The following is an 18,899-nucleotide window of genomic DNA, read 5'->3' as shown; positions in this document are numbered from 1 at the left end:
GTGTGTGTGTGTGTGTGTGTGTGTGTGTGTGTGTGTGTGTGTATGTGTGTGTGTGTGTGTGTGAGACGTGAGCATATACTTATGTATGTATGTGTGCAAATGCGCATGTGTGAGCTTGTATATATATGTATGTATTTGTGTGTGTACAGGAGTATGTGTGGAGCCCGTGGACAACCTTGGGGGTCGTCCTCAAGAACATCATGCACCTCTTTAAGATAAAGTCTCTCACTGACCTTCTGGTACTCGGTAATAATTAGGCTAGTCTGGGTGACCAGTGAGCTTCAGGAGTCCTTCGGTCTCCCTCCCCTGTGGAAATGTGTCTGTGTGCTATGGCTGGCATTTTTACTTGGGGATGGGACTCAGGTCATTGTGCTTACAGGACAAATACTTTATACTCGCAGCCCCAGCCCCACTTCCAGCCCCAAAGAGGTTCTCTTGTCCTTAAAAGGTAGCCTTGTCTAGCACTATCACCATAACCCACGTGCTAGACTCATCACCCACAGCCAAGGTGGCAGGCGAGACACTGACAACTCTCATGCAGCTGTGGGACCTCCAAAGCGAAATCTCTTAACACCTAAGAGCTAGTGAGGCTAAAGCGTTGATTTGTGGTTTTCCTCTGTAAGGCACAGGGTGGGGGACGGCAGCAACACCCTGGGGGTTCACTGGCCAGTCACAACTGACTTCTTTCCTTCCTGAGATTATTAAAGTTACTCCATACCTTTAAAAATATACATTTTATTTTCTGGCTGGAGGAATGGCTTAGCAGTTATGAGTACTTGCTCTTCTTCCAGAGAGCCTGAAATCTGTTCTCAGTATGTAGCTCACACAGCCACCTTTAACTACAGCTCTGGAGGATCTGGTCCCCTTTCTCACCTCCTTGGGCATCTGTCCACATGTGGCATATGCACACAAAATCAAAATCAAAATAAATCATTACACACACACACACACACACACACACACGCACACACACATGCACACCTTGTAGGGCCCTTCCAGTGGCACACACCCATAGTTCCTACAACTTGGGAGTCAGAGCTTGGAGAATTTCCAGGGGTCAAAAGTTCAACACTAGCCTAGGCAACCCTGTCTTAAAAGGGAGAGCAAGAGAGATGAAGAGAGGGGGAGGTATTCACCATTTTGAAGAGGAAGATGAATAGACCACACACCAGAACATTTATCTAAGAGACAGGAGACTATGTGTTCCAATAAAGCAAAGTACACACACAGACATGCACACACACACACACACACACTACCTTACACAACTACCCATATGTGTGTATTTAACTAGTAGAAACAAGGTCTGTCACTGTCTTAGTTACTTTTCTGTGACTGTAATAAAATGCCACAACTAAAGGCAACTTAAGGAAGGGAGAGTTCATGGCTTATGGTTCCAGAGGGATAAGAGTCCATCATAGCAGGCTTTTTCTTACTGCTTTGTCCCTTGCTTCTCAGTGCGGAGACGCTCCGGCAGGAACTGGAAAGAGAGAAGATGATGAAAAGATTGCTGATGACCGAACTGTGACACTCCACCCTTGCTGCCTGGAGATGGCATGGTGCCTTCGTCCGCTTCCTTTCCTCGGGCTCGGTGGCGTGTTTACCGTGGCACGACATACAGATGTGTGCTCTGTTCGCCCAGGTCTCCAGGGTTAGCGGAAGCCAGCTTCCGGCTTGACTTCGTTGGAAAAGTTATTTTACGTCTCCTGAGCACGAGAGCTTTTTCTACTGCTCAATGCAGTGGAGACAGGGTTTGGTAGGAAGTTTCCAGAAGAAAGGGGATTTCTATTCAGAGGTACCTGTGTGTATCTGTTAGTAACCCCAGGGGCTAACGCAGCACAGAATCCTCTGCTTACACTCTCAACGATGTGACTTTTTTTATGATTGACATTTGCACCAAGCTTTGGCTGTTTGTTAAATGGGTCATTTTATGAGAGAATAATTCTTTACTGCTGGTTTTCCATTTACACTGAATAATACACAGATCTTATAAAGTTATTTATTTTTATTCAGACATGAATAGATGAAGGGGGAAAAGTTGCATATTATACAACTGAAAATATTTCAGTTTAACCTGAAGTACAATTGATTGTGTGAACTCGTTGGATACAGAACAACTTTGGATAAATGGGATTTATCTTTGAGGCCCGTATAGGAAATTCTAACTTACATTGTCTGAAAATATCTCTCCAGGGTCAAGATGACTCGGGATCAGGAAGAGTCATTTGACTTTCCATAAAGAAAAATATTTCTAAATTCCATCCACTCTAACCAGGTTGATAGGACCTGACCTGGAAGAAACTTAACTCCCTTTTTATATAGTTTCAAGAAATGTGTTTTTAAATTTTTATTATGCACTTGAATACCTTTGCAGGAGTTAAGGAACCCCTACCCACAGCTCGCTATAAAGTTCTTCCTGCTCACAGATAAGCTGTTTTTACATAGCTGTGCTCAGCGCTGACATTCCTTTTGTTATATTTCTTTACCTAACACATCTCCTTATTAGACAGATACTTTCACTAACTTAAATGTCTTTATATTCACATGACACAGTTAACCTCACTTCTCCCCACTAATAGATATTTGAGTTATATGCAAAATTTCACACTTATAAATAGTGCTGCTATGAATGTCTTTGTAAAAAAAAATATAAATAAATAAATATATATATATATATAATCCTTCTCTTGGATTATTCCCTCCGGAATATCTCCAGAGAGGGATTACAAGGTCAGAGAGCATGAAATATTTTATAGCTCTTGTTTTATATTGCCAGATTGCTTTCTAGAAAGATCCAATCTTTGGGTTGGAAGGACCTTAAAGGTCGTCTCATTTAAACTTCCCCTCTTCTGAATGCTTGAATCCCCTTTACAATTTATAATGCCACCAGCAATGTCTAAGCATTTCTATTTACCAATAGCTCTGCCAGTACTGGGTTTTGCTATTTTAATTAATTAGTTTTTTTTTTGCTAGTTTAATAGGTATGTATAGTTAATCTTGAGACGCTGTCTTATTTCATGAACTGCTAGCAAGGCCGAGCACTTTTCCGTGTGATGAGTTACGAGCTGTGTTTTCTTGTATGTAAACTGTCCACATCCATTTCTTATGACTGCTTGTTCACTAGAACTGATCTCATACCTTTGTATCAGAACTGTATTTTTATGTTGTATTGTAGTTTGCCTTCTCCCCACCCCTACAAATGAATGGTGCCAATAATTTGATACTAATAACTATAAAAGTTGCCTCACTGACTAGCGTTGATGCAAACGAGGTATGTAAAGAGGTATTTGGATAACCAAGGAGTGACCCTTTAAGGACTGACTCTACAATTTAATATTTTTTGAGGGAACTCTTTATAGGATGTATGGCACATTTCCATACCTTAGTGCACAGAGTGTCCTGGAGGGTCTTCAGCCCTTTCCTGATGAATCCTGGTTGTCAGTACACATATCCGCCCCTTCTGTACCTTGGTATGGTACAAAAAATGTCAGGAGGAGCTACTGACACATGCGGGGCTTGCTGTGACCTTACATAGGCCATGACCCTCTTCTCATTGATAGCTCTGTATTGTCCCGCTGTTTCGGTGGAGCCGTCTGGGTAAAGTGGAGTTTTGGGTGGGTACTTTTCACCCACACAGCCCCTAGATATACTAGCAAAATGGCTTTGACTGTCCTCTGTCATATGCACGTGACACAAACCATGGTCCTATAGAACACGGGGTTGTCACCTCCTGCCAGCCCAGCAGCTGCTCCCCTTCCGATCTGCCCTCTGCCATGTGCACTCCTCCCCCTGCTCTCAGATGGAAGCCTCCAGAACACAGCAGAAGGTTTCCGGAGCTTTCGGGCCACGCGTGTATGCCACGTGTCTGACTTGCTTTGTTCCTAAGGAAGTATGCGTGGAGGTTTTAGCTGCTGCGTTCAGGAGGCTTGTAGGCTCCTACCTTGTCCCCCACTTCTCCCTTGGGCTCACAAGAGTCCCAGTGGGTGGACATCCCTGCAAACCTGAGCACAAACATGCTGGTTGCCCTTGTATGTGCAAACCCAGAACCGCTGGCAGTTCATCCCAAGCAGAGGAGTATATTGCCACAGTGGCCATTATCTTCTGCCTACTTAACTATATGGTGGGTGCTGGGACGGTGAAGCTGCCCTGGGGGAGCTCACAGTGACTATAAAGAGTTGTGCAATTATTACCTTCTCGGTCTACGTAGACCCAAACATCAGCACTCGAAGGTAACACAACCACCCACTGTGGATTCAAGAGGAGAGGAGAGAGTCCGCCGACATGATCATTACAGAGCTGGGACTGTCACCGTGGCCTCAGACTCCTAGCTGGGAAGTCATGGCATGTTACTGCAGAGCTCTGGTACCCTCAACTCAGAGAGTTGACAGGTTAGGGACAGCACAGATCTTTAGGTGTGAGAAAGGAAGCATTTAGTATTCAGAAATTCCCACCAGGGTGCATCTGGAATTTTATTTTCCCAAAGAGCACAGGAAGATTCTGATATCGTTGTTATCATTCGCCATTTCAAAGATCACAGACCTTTAAAGTCTTTGACTAAAACCCACCATTTTAATGATTTTAAAGTGTGTACCTCAGTGTCTTTCAGCGTGTCCATGATGCAGGGCAAATATAATCTGACCCGTGACTCTGCCTCTCCCCTAGCAACCACTAACCACCCCCCCTACCCTGGTCTGTAGGTTTCTGATTATGAATTTGCTTATTCTGGACACTTCATATATCTGGAATCATAGTATGTGGGTTTCCGTGATCAGCTTCTCTCATTTAACCATGTTCTCAAGGTTCCTCTGTGTTATCGCATGTATCAGAGCTTCACTCTGTCTTTGTGGTTGAATAATGGAGATGATAAGGATGCTATGTTTTGTTTACCTATTTATTCAGTTGGCAGATATTTGGGTTGCTCCTGCTTTGGGGCTATTATGAACGATAATTTTATGAACAGTCATACACAAGTTTTTCTGTGTGAACATATGTTTTGGGTTCTCTTGGAATTGCCAGATCATATGGCAACTCTATGTTTAACTTTCTGAGGGACTTCCAAGATCACAGCTTTTATATCTTATGAAATTCAAAGTGAAAAATGACACGCACCAGGTGGTCAGAGGCAGGGCACATCTGTTCCTGGTTGGATACTGAACGGTAGCACTAATCTGGGGATGTTTTATAACAGAAAAAAGGGTCCTTTTGAGAAATTATTTTGATGAGAAGAGAAATAAAGGTTGTCTGTCTTTTAAAAATGAAAATGAAATTAAATGCTTCTCCGTTTAAAAGTGACTAACTGGGTCTGGGAGATGGGTTAGTGGGTGATGTGTTTGTTGCATGAAAACGAAGTTGGGACCCTGGGCACCTACATAAAATCCTGGCACAGCAGCATTTCTCTATTACCCTAGTGTTGGGGTGGAGAGCAGAGGAAGGTGATCCTAGGGACTCACTAGACAGGCTGATCCAGCAAGTTCTGGGCTCAGGAGACTGCTCAGTTAGTAAAGTACTGGCTGTGCAAACGTGAGGACCTGAATTCAAATCCCTGATGCCCAAATAAAAAGCAGTATGAGGCAGCATGTCTATAATACCAGTGCTGGGAAGACAGGCAGATCCCAAGCTCCCTGCCCATCCTGAATAGCCGAGGTGAGCTTCAGGTTCAGTGTGAGACCCTGGCAGGATTAACATAGTTAACTTCTAATTGGACAAGCTGACCTGTCAGCTATATACAATAATGAACAACTGGCCTTTGGACTTCCCAAGGTGACTCTCCTCCCAATAGCAGCTCCCATGTCTTCCAGCCACTGGGCTAAAAATCAGTTGAAATTACTGGCTTCTCAGTATTTCATAGTTCTGTGCAAGGTTATGACACTAGTGACATTGAACCCTACAATCCTTTCCCTACATGGTCTTATTTAATATGCACTACATCCCAGGAATTATTGATCACTGGTCATTACTGATAACCCAGGCAGTCTGCCTTCCAGGTGTGCATTTGAAATCTGTTTTTTTTTCTGTCTCAGTAGCAGTTTCCTTACTTTATGTAATTTTTTAAAAAAGAACCAGAAGAAAGGTTTACATGCAAGGTTCTTCTTAAGTAGCATCGAGGGAGAGATAGTGTCACTATTTCTTGCAGAAGACAACTAGTTGTCACCACCCCAACAAGACAAACCTGGGGATCTGTGTATATTAATTGAGCAAATGAATGGCCAGGTAAATAATGCAAAGTGTAAGTGGTACAAGCTGATGTGAAAACGTGGAGATTCGGCGCGCTTGTCAGACATGGTTGGCTCGCTTAATGTCTGTGCACTTTGCTTCTGGGGAAACTGGGGAAACCAGTTGCCTAGTTTGAAAGGCCCAGGTTATGCTCCAGCACTTGTGGCTTTTGCCAAGGTCTTAAGTTACACTTTCCACACTGTCTCTGATCTCCGCTTGACTACCTAGATAGTGGGATTTTGTGACTTCATCTTCCTTCCGTGATGGTCCAGAGAAATTTATGAGTCTAGTAAGTTTTTTCTCCGGACGAAAAGTTACAGGAGCAAGATGTTGGAGACGGTCATTCTAATAAGGTGTGGAAACTAGATGCTGGGGATTCGAGTAAGAGCAAATTCCGCTCTGTGTATCCAGAGCAGGGCCTGAAGAGATATAAGCAAGCTCCCAGGTGATGCTGATGCTGTAAGTCAGCGGGCCACACTAAGCATCCGGGTACCAGGAGGGTCAAATCTGGAGGCGACTGGGCGATGGGGAGAATGGGAAGAAGGACCCGAGGAAGGAGCGTCAGGCGAGGAGGGGGTGATGCCGAGCGGACGGGGGCAGGCTGCGGGGCTGGAGCGAGGATGCGCAGAGCGAGGCAGGGAGGCGGCGGGTGCGGGCGCTCCGCGGCTGCGCGGCGCGTGCTGGCGGCGGCTCGGTCCCGGCCCGCGCCCGCGGGGTCCCCGCTGCGGCCGGAGCGGCCTGGCTGCGGGATCCGTGCGCAGCGATGGTGGGGCAACCCCTGTGGCGCCCGGCCTGGGTACCACTGCTCCTGCGGCTGCTGCTGGCGGGGATCGCTGCCTGCGACGCCAGCCCCGCGGACGACAGTGCGGGCCCGGGGGGCCGAGGACCCCGGGGACGCGCGCGAGGGGACGCGGGCGCGGAAGAGGCAGTGCCGCGCCACGACTCCTCCTATGGCACCTTCGCCAGCGAGTTCTACGACCTGCGCTACCTGTCAGAGGAGGGTGAGGCTACCAGAGGGTGAGGGGCGTCCTGGGGGTGGGACGTTGAGGGGCGTAGGAAGGGTCCGCAAAGGTGTCAGTGGAGGCAGATGGGCACAGCTGAGACTAGAGTAGGGAGCTGGGCTCTCTGACCCAGCCTGTAGGAGGGAAGTCTGGAGGAGCTGTCAGCGCCTGCTCCCCTCTTTACACGTGGGGGAGACTAGGGCCAGGAGAGTCAGACTCAAGTCCTGCGAGGCTGTGGATAGAAGGTGCTAAGCTTATGCTCCCCTAGTTCTCAGCGTCTGGCCTCCTCCATCCTCCTGCCATGGAGGAAACGCCATCTGGACTAGAATTCCGGAGCCCAGTGCAGCAGGCGGGAAGCAGAAAACCCAACTTAGAGAGACCCGTTGCCCAGTTACCTCCTGGTCGGTCTGGAATGACCTACATTTGCAGGTACTGTCTCTCCATCTTTCCGTTGGTCTCATTGCCCAGGCGCCAGAGATGGGTCACAGCTCCCCAGTCCACCCCACATCTGCTGCTACCACACTTGTAGTCTCCTAGTGTGAGCCACCATTGTTGGGACCATCTGGGCCCAGAGACTGAGATTTCTTCGCCAGCTTCCCTGAGGAGCTGTTTCAAAGAATACAAAAGGCAAAGCCATTCTGATAAAAGGAATGGGAACTGGTCTCTTACTTCCGCAGCTTTCAGAAAGCTTGGCAAAGAGGAGCCAAGAATCAAGCCGGGGGTTGAAATGAGGTTATCCGTTCATGGCTATATCTCTTAATGAGGATGAGGTTCACCTATATGCAGCATAGAAATGTTAATACCTTCGATAAAATAGGATTTTCTCTCTCACGTAAGGAAATCTAGAAGCCCCATAATCCAGAGCTGGCATGAAGTCTCCAGTCTTAGGGACCTTCTGCTCCTGCGTAATTCTCAGCTTGTAGCTTAATGACCCCAAGTAGCTGCTTGAACCCCACTCACTACCTTCACTTTCCAGAGGGTGAAAAAAAAACAAAGTGGGGAAAAAATGCTTGCTGCCTACTTATTAAGGACCCTACTCTGATAGAAGTTCCAAAGAACAATTTTAGTTTCTTAGCCATGCGGTCCCACATAGCTGTAAAGGAGTCGGGGACGGGTAACATTGTAGCTAAAAAAAAAAAAAGACAAACAGTATCTACTTCAAAATAATATAATTATTATATTAAGGAAGGTGGAGAGAATGGATTGGGGAAATATATTTATTAAATAGAGACTGCTGGACCACCCCTCTCCCACACACACACACTTAGTGACCTCGACTCTGGCTGTTCAAGGGCTGGTGAAGCAACTCTACTCCAAATTGTCACTCAGGGACCTACGTGCCTTCCATCTTGTTGCTCTACTATCCTTTAAGACCTTGTCCGCATCTCTAGAATAGAAGATTGGTGGCTTCTATGTCTTTGTTCAAAATTGATGGTAGGGTGCTGGAGAAATGGCTCAGTTGGTAAAGTTTTGCCTCACAAACCTGAGTTCAGAGCATTGGAGTCCATGTAAAGCTAGGTGCTGTAGTGCCTGTGTCTGTAATCCCAGTACTCCTGTAGAGCCATGGGACATGGAGACAATAGAATCATTGGAGCATGTAGGCCATCTGATATGCAGCAGCTAGCAAGAGACCCTATCTCCATGTGGAAGGAGAAACCTGACATCTGAGTTGTCCTCTGATTTCTACATGCAGCACATGTGTGGCATACGCCCATCCATAGCCTCACATACACATGACAAGTGCACACACACACACACACACACACAAAATCCTGAAGAAATGGAAAAGAGAAGTTTAGGATAAGTAATTATCTCTTTGGCTGCTTGCATAGATCATCTCTTCTCATAGTCTTTGGCAATTACAAGCATAATTAAGTAATGCCCTAGCTGCAAGAGAGGCCAGGTAACCCTGAGCCCAGGAAAAAGAAGCAAATGGTGCAGGGAATAACGTGCTAAACAGAATCTATCACTCTGGGAAAGGATAAATATTCCTAAGCATATTTTTCTGAAAGTGTTTAGTCCATATTTCTCCCTTACACAACTGGTCTATACTTCCAAGTGACTTAAAGGTAGCATGTGAGCACATATATTCTCACTTAACTAACGAAGAACAAGCCAGACTCTCTGTGTTGGTTTACATACATGGAAAGAATGAACTGTATGAGCAGGTTTTATGAAGGCCAACATCAGGTGACAGTAGCTCCCAAGGAACACTTTACAGTCACTCTGCGAAGTAGGTTTCCAGCCCAGAACGTTGCAAACAACAGGAGCATATAAAACATTGGATTATGGGTAACTGCTCTGGGTATTCTTTGAGGAGGAAAAGCAGCAGGAAATGGAGTGTTGCCTTAGTTTTAAACCTTAATGTGAAGTCTTCTGTCCCAGTGTCTTGCCAGCAGCTGCTCAGGATAGAGGATCCTGAGTCTGAGGATGGTAGTAGCTGCCATCCCTTTGACTGATAACAAAAACACCCATTTATGATTGATTATCATTAAGGCATAATGATCTGGCCATTTGCAAGACATTCAAATCAATGAGCATCTCACCACTGAGTTCAAGACCAGTTTTTTGTTTTGTTTTGTTTTTCTGTTGTGGCAAAGAGCAGGGAAAGAGGCAGAGAGAAGGACAGAAGCATGCATAGGACATTTTTCATCAGCCTGTGTCCTTCCCATGTTAGTCAGGCACTATATGTAAATGTGTAGCCTATCTCCCTATGAATCTAGAAGTTCTTCAATGCCACCAATACATGTCTGATTCTTCCTCTGGGTCCTCTGTAAACAGTCTTCCATGGATATTTATTGGAGCTATGTTCAAAGTTCTATTTATTTATTCCTACATGCAAGTGCATGCATGTGTGTTTGTGTGTGTGTGCGTGTGCGCACGTGCACACGTATGCAGGCACATGTGTTCTTATTCATGTGTGGAGGCCATAAAATAATCTTGGATGATGTTCCTCAGGCACTACCCACCTTTTTTTTTTTCCTCTTTCTCTCACTGGCCTGGAGCTCATCCATCCCAGAGAGCCCAGGGAATCTGCCTGTCTGTCTCCTCCTGCACTGCCATTACAAACATGTATCACCAACAAGCCCAGACTTTCCATATGAGCTCAAGTGTTCATGCTTGTGTGTCAAGCACTTCACTGAGGGAGTTATCTCCCCAGCCTTCACTGTCCTTTCCTAAGTCCCTACTGTGTGCCAGACCGTTTCCTACAGTACTTTACCTACATTAATTTTCATCTGCACACAGATCCTGTGAGTTAGATACTACTGTAAGTGCTAGGAACTGGACTTGAGCAGGTCAGAGTGAGGGTTTTCATGAAGGCACTTGAGATGCTGGGTTTCAGAGTGATTCTCTAGGCAGTTGAAAGCTGCAGGTCCTGAGGGGGCAGAGCGCTACTGTGTGATCACCCGTGTAGGACTTTCCGGTCTGCCACTTCTCTTGCTCAACATCCTCTCTGCATTATATGACCCTGGTAAGTAGAAGCGACAGTTCAGGTGGCCGCAGAAAGAGGCTGATGCTGTAGTTCTCAGAGGTGAAGCTGAATGGTATAACCAGCCAATCTGTGGTTTAAACCTCACGGAATTGAGGGCTAAATGAATACCTGAAGGCTCCGATCCAACTAGTTAATTAGAAGCAATAAATAGCAAAGCAAAAGCCATTAACCACTCAGTAGAGTATGGCAAAATGGGCTCAAGGGATTGCAGAAAAAGGACACACAGTCCACAAATTAGATGAGAATGGAAGCCAGAGAGCCTCAAACAGCGAGAGTGGACGGAGGTGGAGCTCAGTGATAGTAAGCTACCTAGCACTTGCTTGGTGTAGGTGGAGCTCAGAGGACTGCTTAGCATATGCATGTTGTGAGTGGAGCTCAGTGAGCTGCTTAGCATGTGCATGGTATGGGTGGAGCTCAGAGGGCTGCTTAGCATGTGCATGGTGTGGGTGGAGCTCAGAGGGCTGCTTAGCATATGCATGGTGTGGGTGGAGCTCAGAGGGCTGCTTAGCATATGCATGATGTGGGTGGAGCTCAGTGAGTTGCTTATCATGGGTAAGGCTGTGGGTTCAGCTTCCAACACTGCAAACATAAACAATAAGTAAATAAATAAAATTAAATGAGAAAACCAACTTCTTATAGGAATATCTGGTAGACAGAAATGATAAAATAAAAATAAGACGAAAAAAAGTGGCTGTAATTAGTTTCTAAAACAAAATTACTAGAATGACTGAATCCATGTGAGAAAGGAGAAGAAATTTTACAATAAAAAAGCCCTCTAATGTAATATTATTCCTTTAGGGAGAAAAATCTGACTGAAGAATTAGAAAACCTGAATCAAAGGGACTGAGAAGGATGCTCTGACTGGGTGGGGTAGGCGGTGGTGGGGCAGGGACTGGGAAGGGAAAGTGCTTGCCCAGCCCAGAGAAGGTAGGGGCATGGAGGAAGCTGGCTCACCACACTGGGTCTAATGAGAGATCCCGCCTCACCACAGAAAGTGACACCTGATGTCAGTCTCTGGCCTTCATATGAGCAGTTGTGCACATACATGTGTGACTGCAGACATGTTAACATGTATTGACATGCACAACACACACCACATAAGAAAGAAAAAAAGGAAGTAAGAAAAAAAATTGAGTCAACTAAAAACAAATCTTCCAAATAAGAAAGCTAAAGTCAGCCGGGCGTGGTGGCGCACGCCTTTAATCCCAGCACTCGGGAGGCAGAGGCAGGCAGATTTCTGAGTTCGAGGCCAGCCTGGTCTACAAAGTGAGTTCCAGGACAGCCAGGGCTATAGAGAGAAACCCTATTTCGAAAAACCAAAACCAAAAAAAAAAAAAAAAAAAAAAGCTCAAGGCTCAATCCTACCAAATATTCAAGTGAGAGATAGTGCTCACTCTAAATATATATAAACTTTAAAAATGTAGAGATGGCTCAGCAATTAAGAGTACTAACTGCTTTCCCAGAGGACCTGGGCTCAGTTCCCAGCTCACAACTCCTTAACTCCAGACCTAGGTGACCCAATACCCTCTTCTGGCCTCTGTAAGCCATGGTATACAGACATGCATTTGGACACAACATCCTTACATTTAAAAAAGGTGTGTCTGTGTGTGTGTGTGTATGCATGCATGTGCAAGATGTGGTGGAGGGGCTGTACAAATATGAGTGCCATGGTGTACGTGTGGAGGTCAGGGGATAATCTATAGAGTTGTTTTCTCCTTCTACCTTTATTTGGGTAGTGAGGATCAAACTCAGGTTATGCAAAAGACACCTTTACTCACGGATCCATTTTGCCAGTGTCCTGAACATATTTCAGGGGACATAGAAAGAGGAAATAATCCCAACTCATTTGATGTGACAACACAACTTTGTTAGTGTGGAAGCCAGACTGAGAGAAAGATATTATGGTTGAATTTTGATCATGCATATAAATATATATTGAATATACAAATATATTGGAAGAAGTAAAAAAGAAAGTGGTTTTGGGCAAAAATGAATTTTAAGGGAATTGAGATAGTAACAAAATCTGACACAATATAATTAAAGTTGGACTGTGAAGGACAAGTAATGTTATACAGTGATGAAAGAAATAATAAATCAAGAACCCAATATGTAGCCAGGTGGTGGTGGCGCACGCCTTTAATCCCAGCACTCAGGAGGCAGAGGCAGGTGAATTTCTGAGTTCGAGGCCAGTCTGGTCTACAAACTGAGTTCCAGGACAGCCAGGGCTATACACAGAAACCGTGTCTTGAAAAACCAAAAAAAAAAAAAAACCCAATATGTAAGTTTCCAGGGCTGAGGCTGTGGCTCAGTGGTAGCGTGCTTACTCAGCATAAATGAGGCTCTGGGTTCATTACTCAATGCTGCAAAAATAACTATCGATACATATGTGTGTGTTATATCTATCTATCTATCTACATATATGAATGCATATATCTATAATAAACACATGCATGGTGTTTCCAAATACATGAAGCAGTAATCTGTAATTATATTAATCCTATAATATAAATGTATTAATAATAGGTATTAGAGAATGCATTAAATATGTAGATAAATAAATATCCAAACAAAATGTGTTAAATTCAGCATATTACCCTTAGCATTAGAAAAAAATCAAATTGTAAAAATAAAAGGTACTTATTGACTTCTATAAATAATAACATTATTTAAGTGAGTATATAAACAAATACAGAATCATACTTTTTTTTTGAACACACAGGAAGATCCTCTAAAATTTGTCATGAACTAGTTATAGGAAGTCAGGATAACAGAGACTCTGCATAGCATGCATAGATGTCTTCTGAATATAGTGAGCTGAAATTTGAAGTTAGCGAAAGCCTGAGGAGGGGTAATCGGGAATGTTGTTCAGTGGCAGAGTGCCACCTGCCATTCTTAGCTCTCTGTTTGATTCCCTGGCCCTAAGAAACAAAAAGAAAGAAAATAAAAGGATCACAGGGGACAATATCAATGAAAAATATTAACCAAAGAGGTAAAGAGGAAATCATAAGGGAAGTTATGATAGCCTTCTGTTGAGCTACCAAAGTGTCGTATGTCAAAATATTGGCATTAGGGATGACACAGCGGCTAACAGTACTGGCCACCAAGCTTGACAACCTGAATTTGATCCCCCAAACTCAGTCCCAGGACTTGTCCTCTGACCTCTGCAGGTGCACGGGGGGCATCCACGCATTCATGTACCTATTTAAAGCATGCCGTGACGTGGTTCTAAAGTATGCTCATGGGCTTTATGCGGCTATTGCCAGAATCATATTTAGAGCACTCTGATCACCCTGAAAAGAAGCCATATTTCCCTAGAGCTAACACCATGCAGGCAGGCGTTTTGTGTTTCCCCTTGTCTTGGCTCTTGGCAACCATGAAGCCTTCTGTCTCAATATTTGTCTATCTCGGACATCTCGTGCACAGAGGATGGTACATTATGCAGCCACCGTTGCTTTTGTTACTTAGTTGAACTTTTAGGAAAGCTTTTAGAAGATTAACGTAGCTTAGGAACCCAGGCTCTTCCTCACCAGCAGTAGTGAGTCAGAGGATGTGAAAGAAATCACTCAAAGATGTGGCTCAAAGTAGCAACAGAGATCTACAGGGCCTGGTTTTATCTGTCTACAGAAAGAAAAAAAAAAAAAGAACTATTAAGGGTTATAAAGGATGGGAATAAAGAGACTGAATTATGATCTTGAAAAGAATAATCTGATTTTATAAATATACCAATCCTCCATTCACTTTTAGTTCACCTCAAACGTAGGACAATCCCACACAGTTCTGTAAGGGAACTTCACACATGATTTCTATACGTTGCACGGAAGAATCAAACCCCAAGATCTGGTGAGATAGTTTGGCCTTTCTAGATAATTAAGGCACACTTGAAAGCTGAGTAATTAAAATAACATGGTCCTAACTTTCAAAAAATAACAAACCAGAAAAATCTAGAAATAGACCCAGGTTCATGAAGGAACCGATGAACTGGAACGGAGTTATTATCATAATTACCAGAGGAAGCATGAGCTGTCTCATAAATTATGTTGAGAAAAAATTGGTTCAGTGTAAAGAGAGCTGAGCGTGGTGGCTCGTACCTCTGATCTCAGCATTCTGCAGGAAGAAGCAGGGGGAATCTCTGTGAGTTCCAGGCCAGCTGGGTCTATGTGGGGAGTTCCAGGTCAGCCAGGGACACACAGTGAGACTCTTGTCTGACAAAACAAAGCAAAAAGAAACCCAAACAAATCGATATAAGTAGAAAAATACAATTGATTTCTCACCTTACATAAGACAATGAGTAAATTCCCAGTGGGTCAAAGCTCTCAGTGTGCTATGAATATAGCACTACAACAGTAATAAGTAAAAAATGAGAGAAATGGCTTGTGCTGATGGGGGTTAGAAAATGATCCCTCGAGACCCTGAAAGTCACAAACCAAAAGCAGAGAAAGTCTTAGCTTAACCTCATCCAAGTTAAATATTTGGGTCTAAAACAAACAAACAAACAAACAAAACCAAGGTTGTTGGGGGGGTGGTAGGTAAAATAGGACCATCTGAGACCAACAATCATGAAATGTATAAAACAGATACAACATTCCATGACAATGTTTGAACAAAGTTTACAGAAATCGACCCCACAGACAAGGGAACCCAAGGGCTTAATACAGATATGAAGGGACATTTGTGTCTGTCAGTGCTCAGGGAAATCCAAATTAAAATAATAAATGAGATCATGTGGAGCTTGGATGTGGAGAAACTGGGGCAGTCAATCATACTGTACCCAGGGGACTGGAAGCCAGAGTTGTTCAGAATAGTAATCTGCCCGGGCTTGCTTGCTGTAGTTAGAAGGGTAGTCTGGCCATGTTTCTCCTGGGTTACAAAATGAAAATCTTCTAGATTATTTTTTTTTCCAGGAAATGTGGGTAAAGGCATTTCTGTTTTTCCACAATGGGAGGAAACGAGCAGGTAGAGATGTGTCATTCACTTTCCTGCGATCCACCAGAAGCAGCTTATGGGTGGAAAGATTCGTTAGCTTCATGGTTTCAACCTATTGTGGTGGAATAGACATGGTCTGTCAGTTCGACTCAAGGCATCAGAAGCAAGTGGCAGAGGCTGTTCACGTCACAGTGGGCCCACACGTGGAGGAGGGATGGTTCTTCAAGTGCCTTTTCCTAGTGACCTCCTCCTGCCAACAAGGCTTCACTTCCTCAAAGGTTCCATAGCTTCCCAAAACAGTATCACCAGCAGAGAGCAAACAAACAAACAAACAAACAAACCTAAAGAGCCTGTGGGGACATTTCAATTCAAGCCACTGCAGGAGGTAATTTACTTGTCCCAATCTTGGAGGACATTTAAGCAAATGTATTTATATGCAACTTCTCTCTCTAAGGGGCTCACGAAGAGTAAAGACACATCTACTACTACAATTTCAAGACTCTAGCACGGTGGTTCTCCACCTTCTTAGTGCTGCAACCTTTTAATATGGTGCCTTGTGTGGTGGTGACACCCAACCATAAAATTATTTTCATTGCTACTTCATAGCTGTAATTTTGCTGCTATCTAAATTGTGATATAAATATCTGTGTGTTCTGATGGTCTTTGGTGACCCCTTATGAAAGGATTGTTCAACCTCCAAGGGGTTGCAGCCTACCGGTAAAGAACTGTTGTCCTAGAGTGTCTTTTCCAGGAACCAGGAACAAACCTCAGATTGTCTGGGATTTGGGGACAGCTTACATAGCAATAAACAAACAAACAAACAAACAAACAAAAGGCTAGGGTCTAATGGTCTAACACAGTGGTAAAATGTATTCTAAACCTGTTAATTCAATCCACGACATTGCATGGAAACATTTTTAAATGAATGTGCAAGCACAGCTCACAGAACACACATTCTTATTTGGTTTTGTTTTAGAACTCACAATATAATAGAAAAACCAGTGTTAGCGAAGACCTTTGCCAACCCGATGAACTAGTTCAGAACATTTGCCTATGCTATGTTCCAAAACTTGATTTTATTTGGTGTCTAGAAACCCATTTTTCTTTAAAAAGACAATGCTACCCAATGGTTATTAGTTCTTAGTTAATTTTATAACATTTTAGTAACAATAATGGTTCAGGGATGATAATGACAACTGGTATTTATTGAACTGGAAATCTATCATAAGCCAATATTAGCCTAGATGCTGGGAATGACTAAGAATTCTGTGATTGAAAATGGAAGAGGGAATCTGGGGGTGGTACTCAAGAGTTTTTTGTGAGGTTCTGAGTTTAGTCTCTCTCTCTCTCTCTCTCTCTCTCTCTCTCTCCCCCTCTCACACACACACACACACACACACACACACACACACACACACACACACACACACGGGGCAGGGGGGAGCAGATCAAATGAAGAAGATGCAGAACTTGAGTCGGAAGTAAAATGGAAGAAACTGTCACCTCCAGTGTCTTAATGACAGATAAGGAAGTAGCCATTGCATTCCTGAATGAATACTCTGGAAGAAAAAATTTACCTTACTTCAGTGACAAATAAGAAGAGTAAGGGCATGAATGAAGATGTTTATAATATGATGTGTAGCATTGAAATGCTGCTCAATAAATACAAATAAATAAAAAGCCTGTTCAAGGCAGGATGTGATCTATAGTAGTAAAAATGAGTGAATGTGAACTGGCTCGGTAGAGAGCAATAGTGTACAAAATAGGGTAAATCTAGAATTAAAGTATTTGAGCCAGTTACTTAGGGTGCTGTTTGATCCAGTGATCAAACTCTGGGGTAGTAGAAGCAGACAGACTCATGCCAGGAAAGCATTAGCCTGGAGACATTTGTGAAAAGTCTAAAGCTAACATAATTAAATAAGACTTCACTGAAGAGAAGCAATACAAATCAAAAGCGCAGGTTTTACACTGCCTGGGCCTGTCTGAGGAGGCTTGCATCTCACCATCCATCATTCAATCGGTGACCAGTACCAAACCTCAGGCTGGGCAGAGGATGTAGCGTGAGGCACACATGGCTGCTGCACACCTGGAGTGAGCACCCCAAGTGAAAATAATTTCCCTTGGAACCTGGAGGCCTCCGTGGCCTTGCTCTCCAGCATTGCTTAAAGGCTTTACGGTATAAGTCATCTCAGAGGGACAATGCTCGCCACAGTGAAGGACTTATCAGTGGTGGCCCAAAGAGATGAAGTTGTAATATCTATTTTACATAGAAGTGGAATCACCCGGCTACCAAGTTAACAGCTGGGCCTTTGCCATCATCTGTCTTTCTTCCTGAGTGTGTGCACTGTTGTAAAGTTGAGATTTTCTAACTCCTAGCGGGACAGCGGTAAGCCAGTGGTAATGTAGGATGAGGTTTCTACTCAAGGTCCCTGGTTGCTTGCTTGAAAATGCAGTAGGAGTGCACTCATTCACAGCGTCCACCTAAGGCAAAGTTCAAAGGCGTGGATGATGGATGTAGTCCAATGTCATCAAAGACCTTTGCTGAGTCCCTAAACATCCCTAGCAGTGATGATAAAAATAAGAGTCGCATTCCTTAGAATTCTCATTGTGAGGATTGTTCCTGGACTTCTCTGACCGTCATTCATCTTCGCTGTCCAGGTTACCCTTTCCCTACTGCTCCTCCTGTGGACCCATTCGCCAAAATCAAGGTGGAAGACTGTGGAAGAACTAAGGGATGCTTCAGGTAGGTAGAGGGGGTGAGTCTGATCACTAAGGCTCAGAAATGTACTGAGTTTCTCCAGGTAGGATTCAAACCTGCAGGCATCTCTATGTGGGCACATAGTCTGCCCCCCCTTTTAACTTCAGCAAGGTTATAGAAAGCTCAAATAAGCAAATCCAGTGCTCAAGGGTTTTGCTTGCTGAGTCAGGTCTCCCTGTCCTTGAATTCTGGAAAATCTCATGATCCTATGCAATACTGGCTTTACAAGTGGGAGCATTACAACCACCATGCTTGGTTAGTGTTCAGTTGGGGCGCGTTCTTTTCTTAAAGACAGTATCCTAGTCACTTTCTATGGTCATGATAAAGATATAACCAAGAAGGATCATATCACAATCCACCTCTGAGAGTGGCAGGAATGTGAAGGCAGGTGCCGCAGTCTAACCTCTGTTGGGTCTCCTATCTGCGGGGAATGAGTTTCTGGTTGCAGGTGAACAAAGAGTCAGTGGGAAGGGGGTGACAAACAGACATGACATAAGGGAGTGTGCTGGAT

At 44.1% G+C, this 18,899-nt stretch overlaps 2 protein-coding genes across 2 annotated transcripts in view; both read left to right on the top strand.

The window, feature by feature from the left end:
* Nucleotides 1-5,244, top strand: part of Epb41l4b (erythrocyte membrane protein band 4.1 like 4B) — a 151,908-nt gene extending 146,664 nt beyond the window's left edge. Inside the window, 1 exon segment of the mRNA XM_029540145.1 lies at nucleotides 1,459-5,244. Within this exon segment, the coding sequence (XP_029396005.1) occupies nucleotides 1,459-1,528 (70 nt within the window). The 3' untranslated portion in view covers nucleotides 1,529-5,244.
* A 1,589-nt stretch (nucleotides 5,245-6,833) lies between these two features.
* Frrs1l (ferric chelate reductase 1 like) overlaps nucleotides 6,834-18,899 on the top strand; it is a 26,423-nt gene continuing 14,357 nt past the window's right edge. Inside the window, 3 exon segments of the mRNA XM_021200943.2 lie at nucleotides 6,834-6,885; nucleotides 6,888-7,214; nucleotides 18,289-18,373. Of these exon segments, the coding sequence (XP_021056602.1) occupies nucleotides 6,834-6,885; nucleotides 6,888-7,214; nucleotides 18,289-18,373 (464 nt within the window).

This window comes from Mus pahari, chromosome 6, assembly GCF_900095145.1.
Source record: "Mus pahari chromosome 6, PAHARI_EIJ_v1.1, whole genome shotgun sequence".
NCBI lineage: Eukaryota > Metazoa > Chordata > Mammalia > Rodentia > Muridae > Mus > Mus pahari.
The sequence above is the reverse complement of the archived record's forward strand: the minus strand, read 5'-3'. Positions and strand labels throughout refer to the sequence as shown.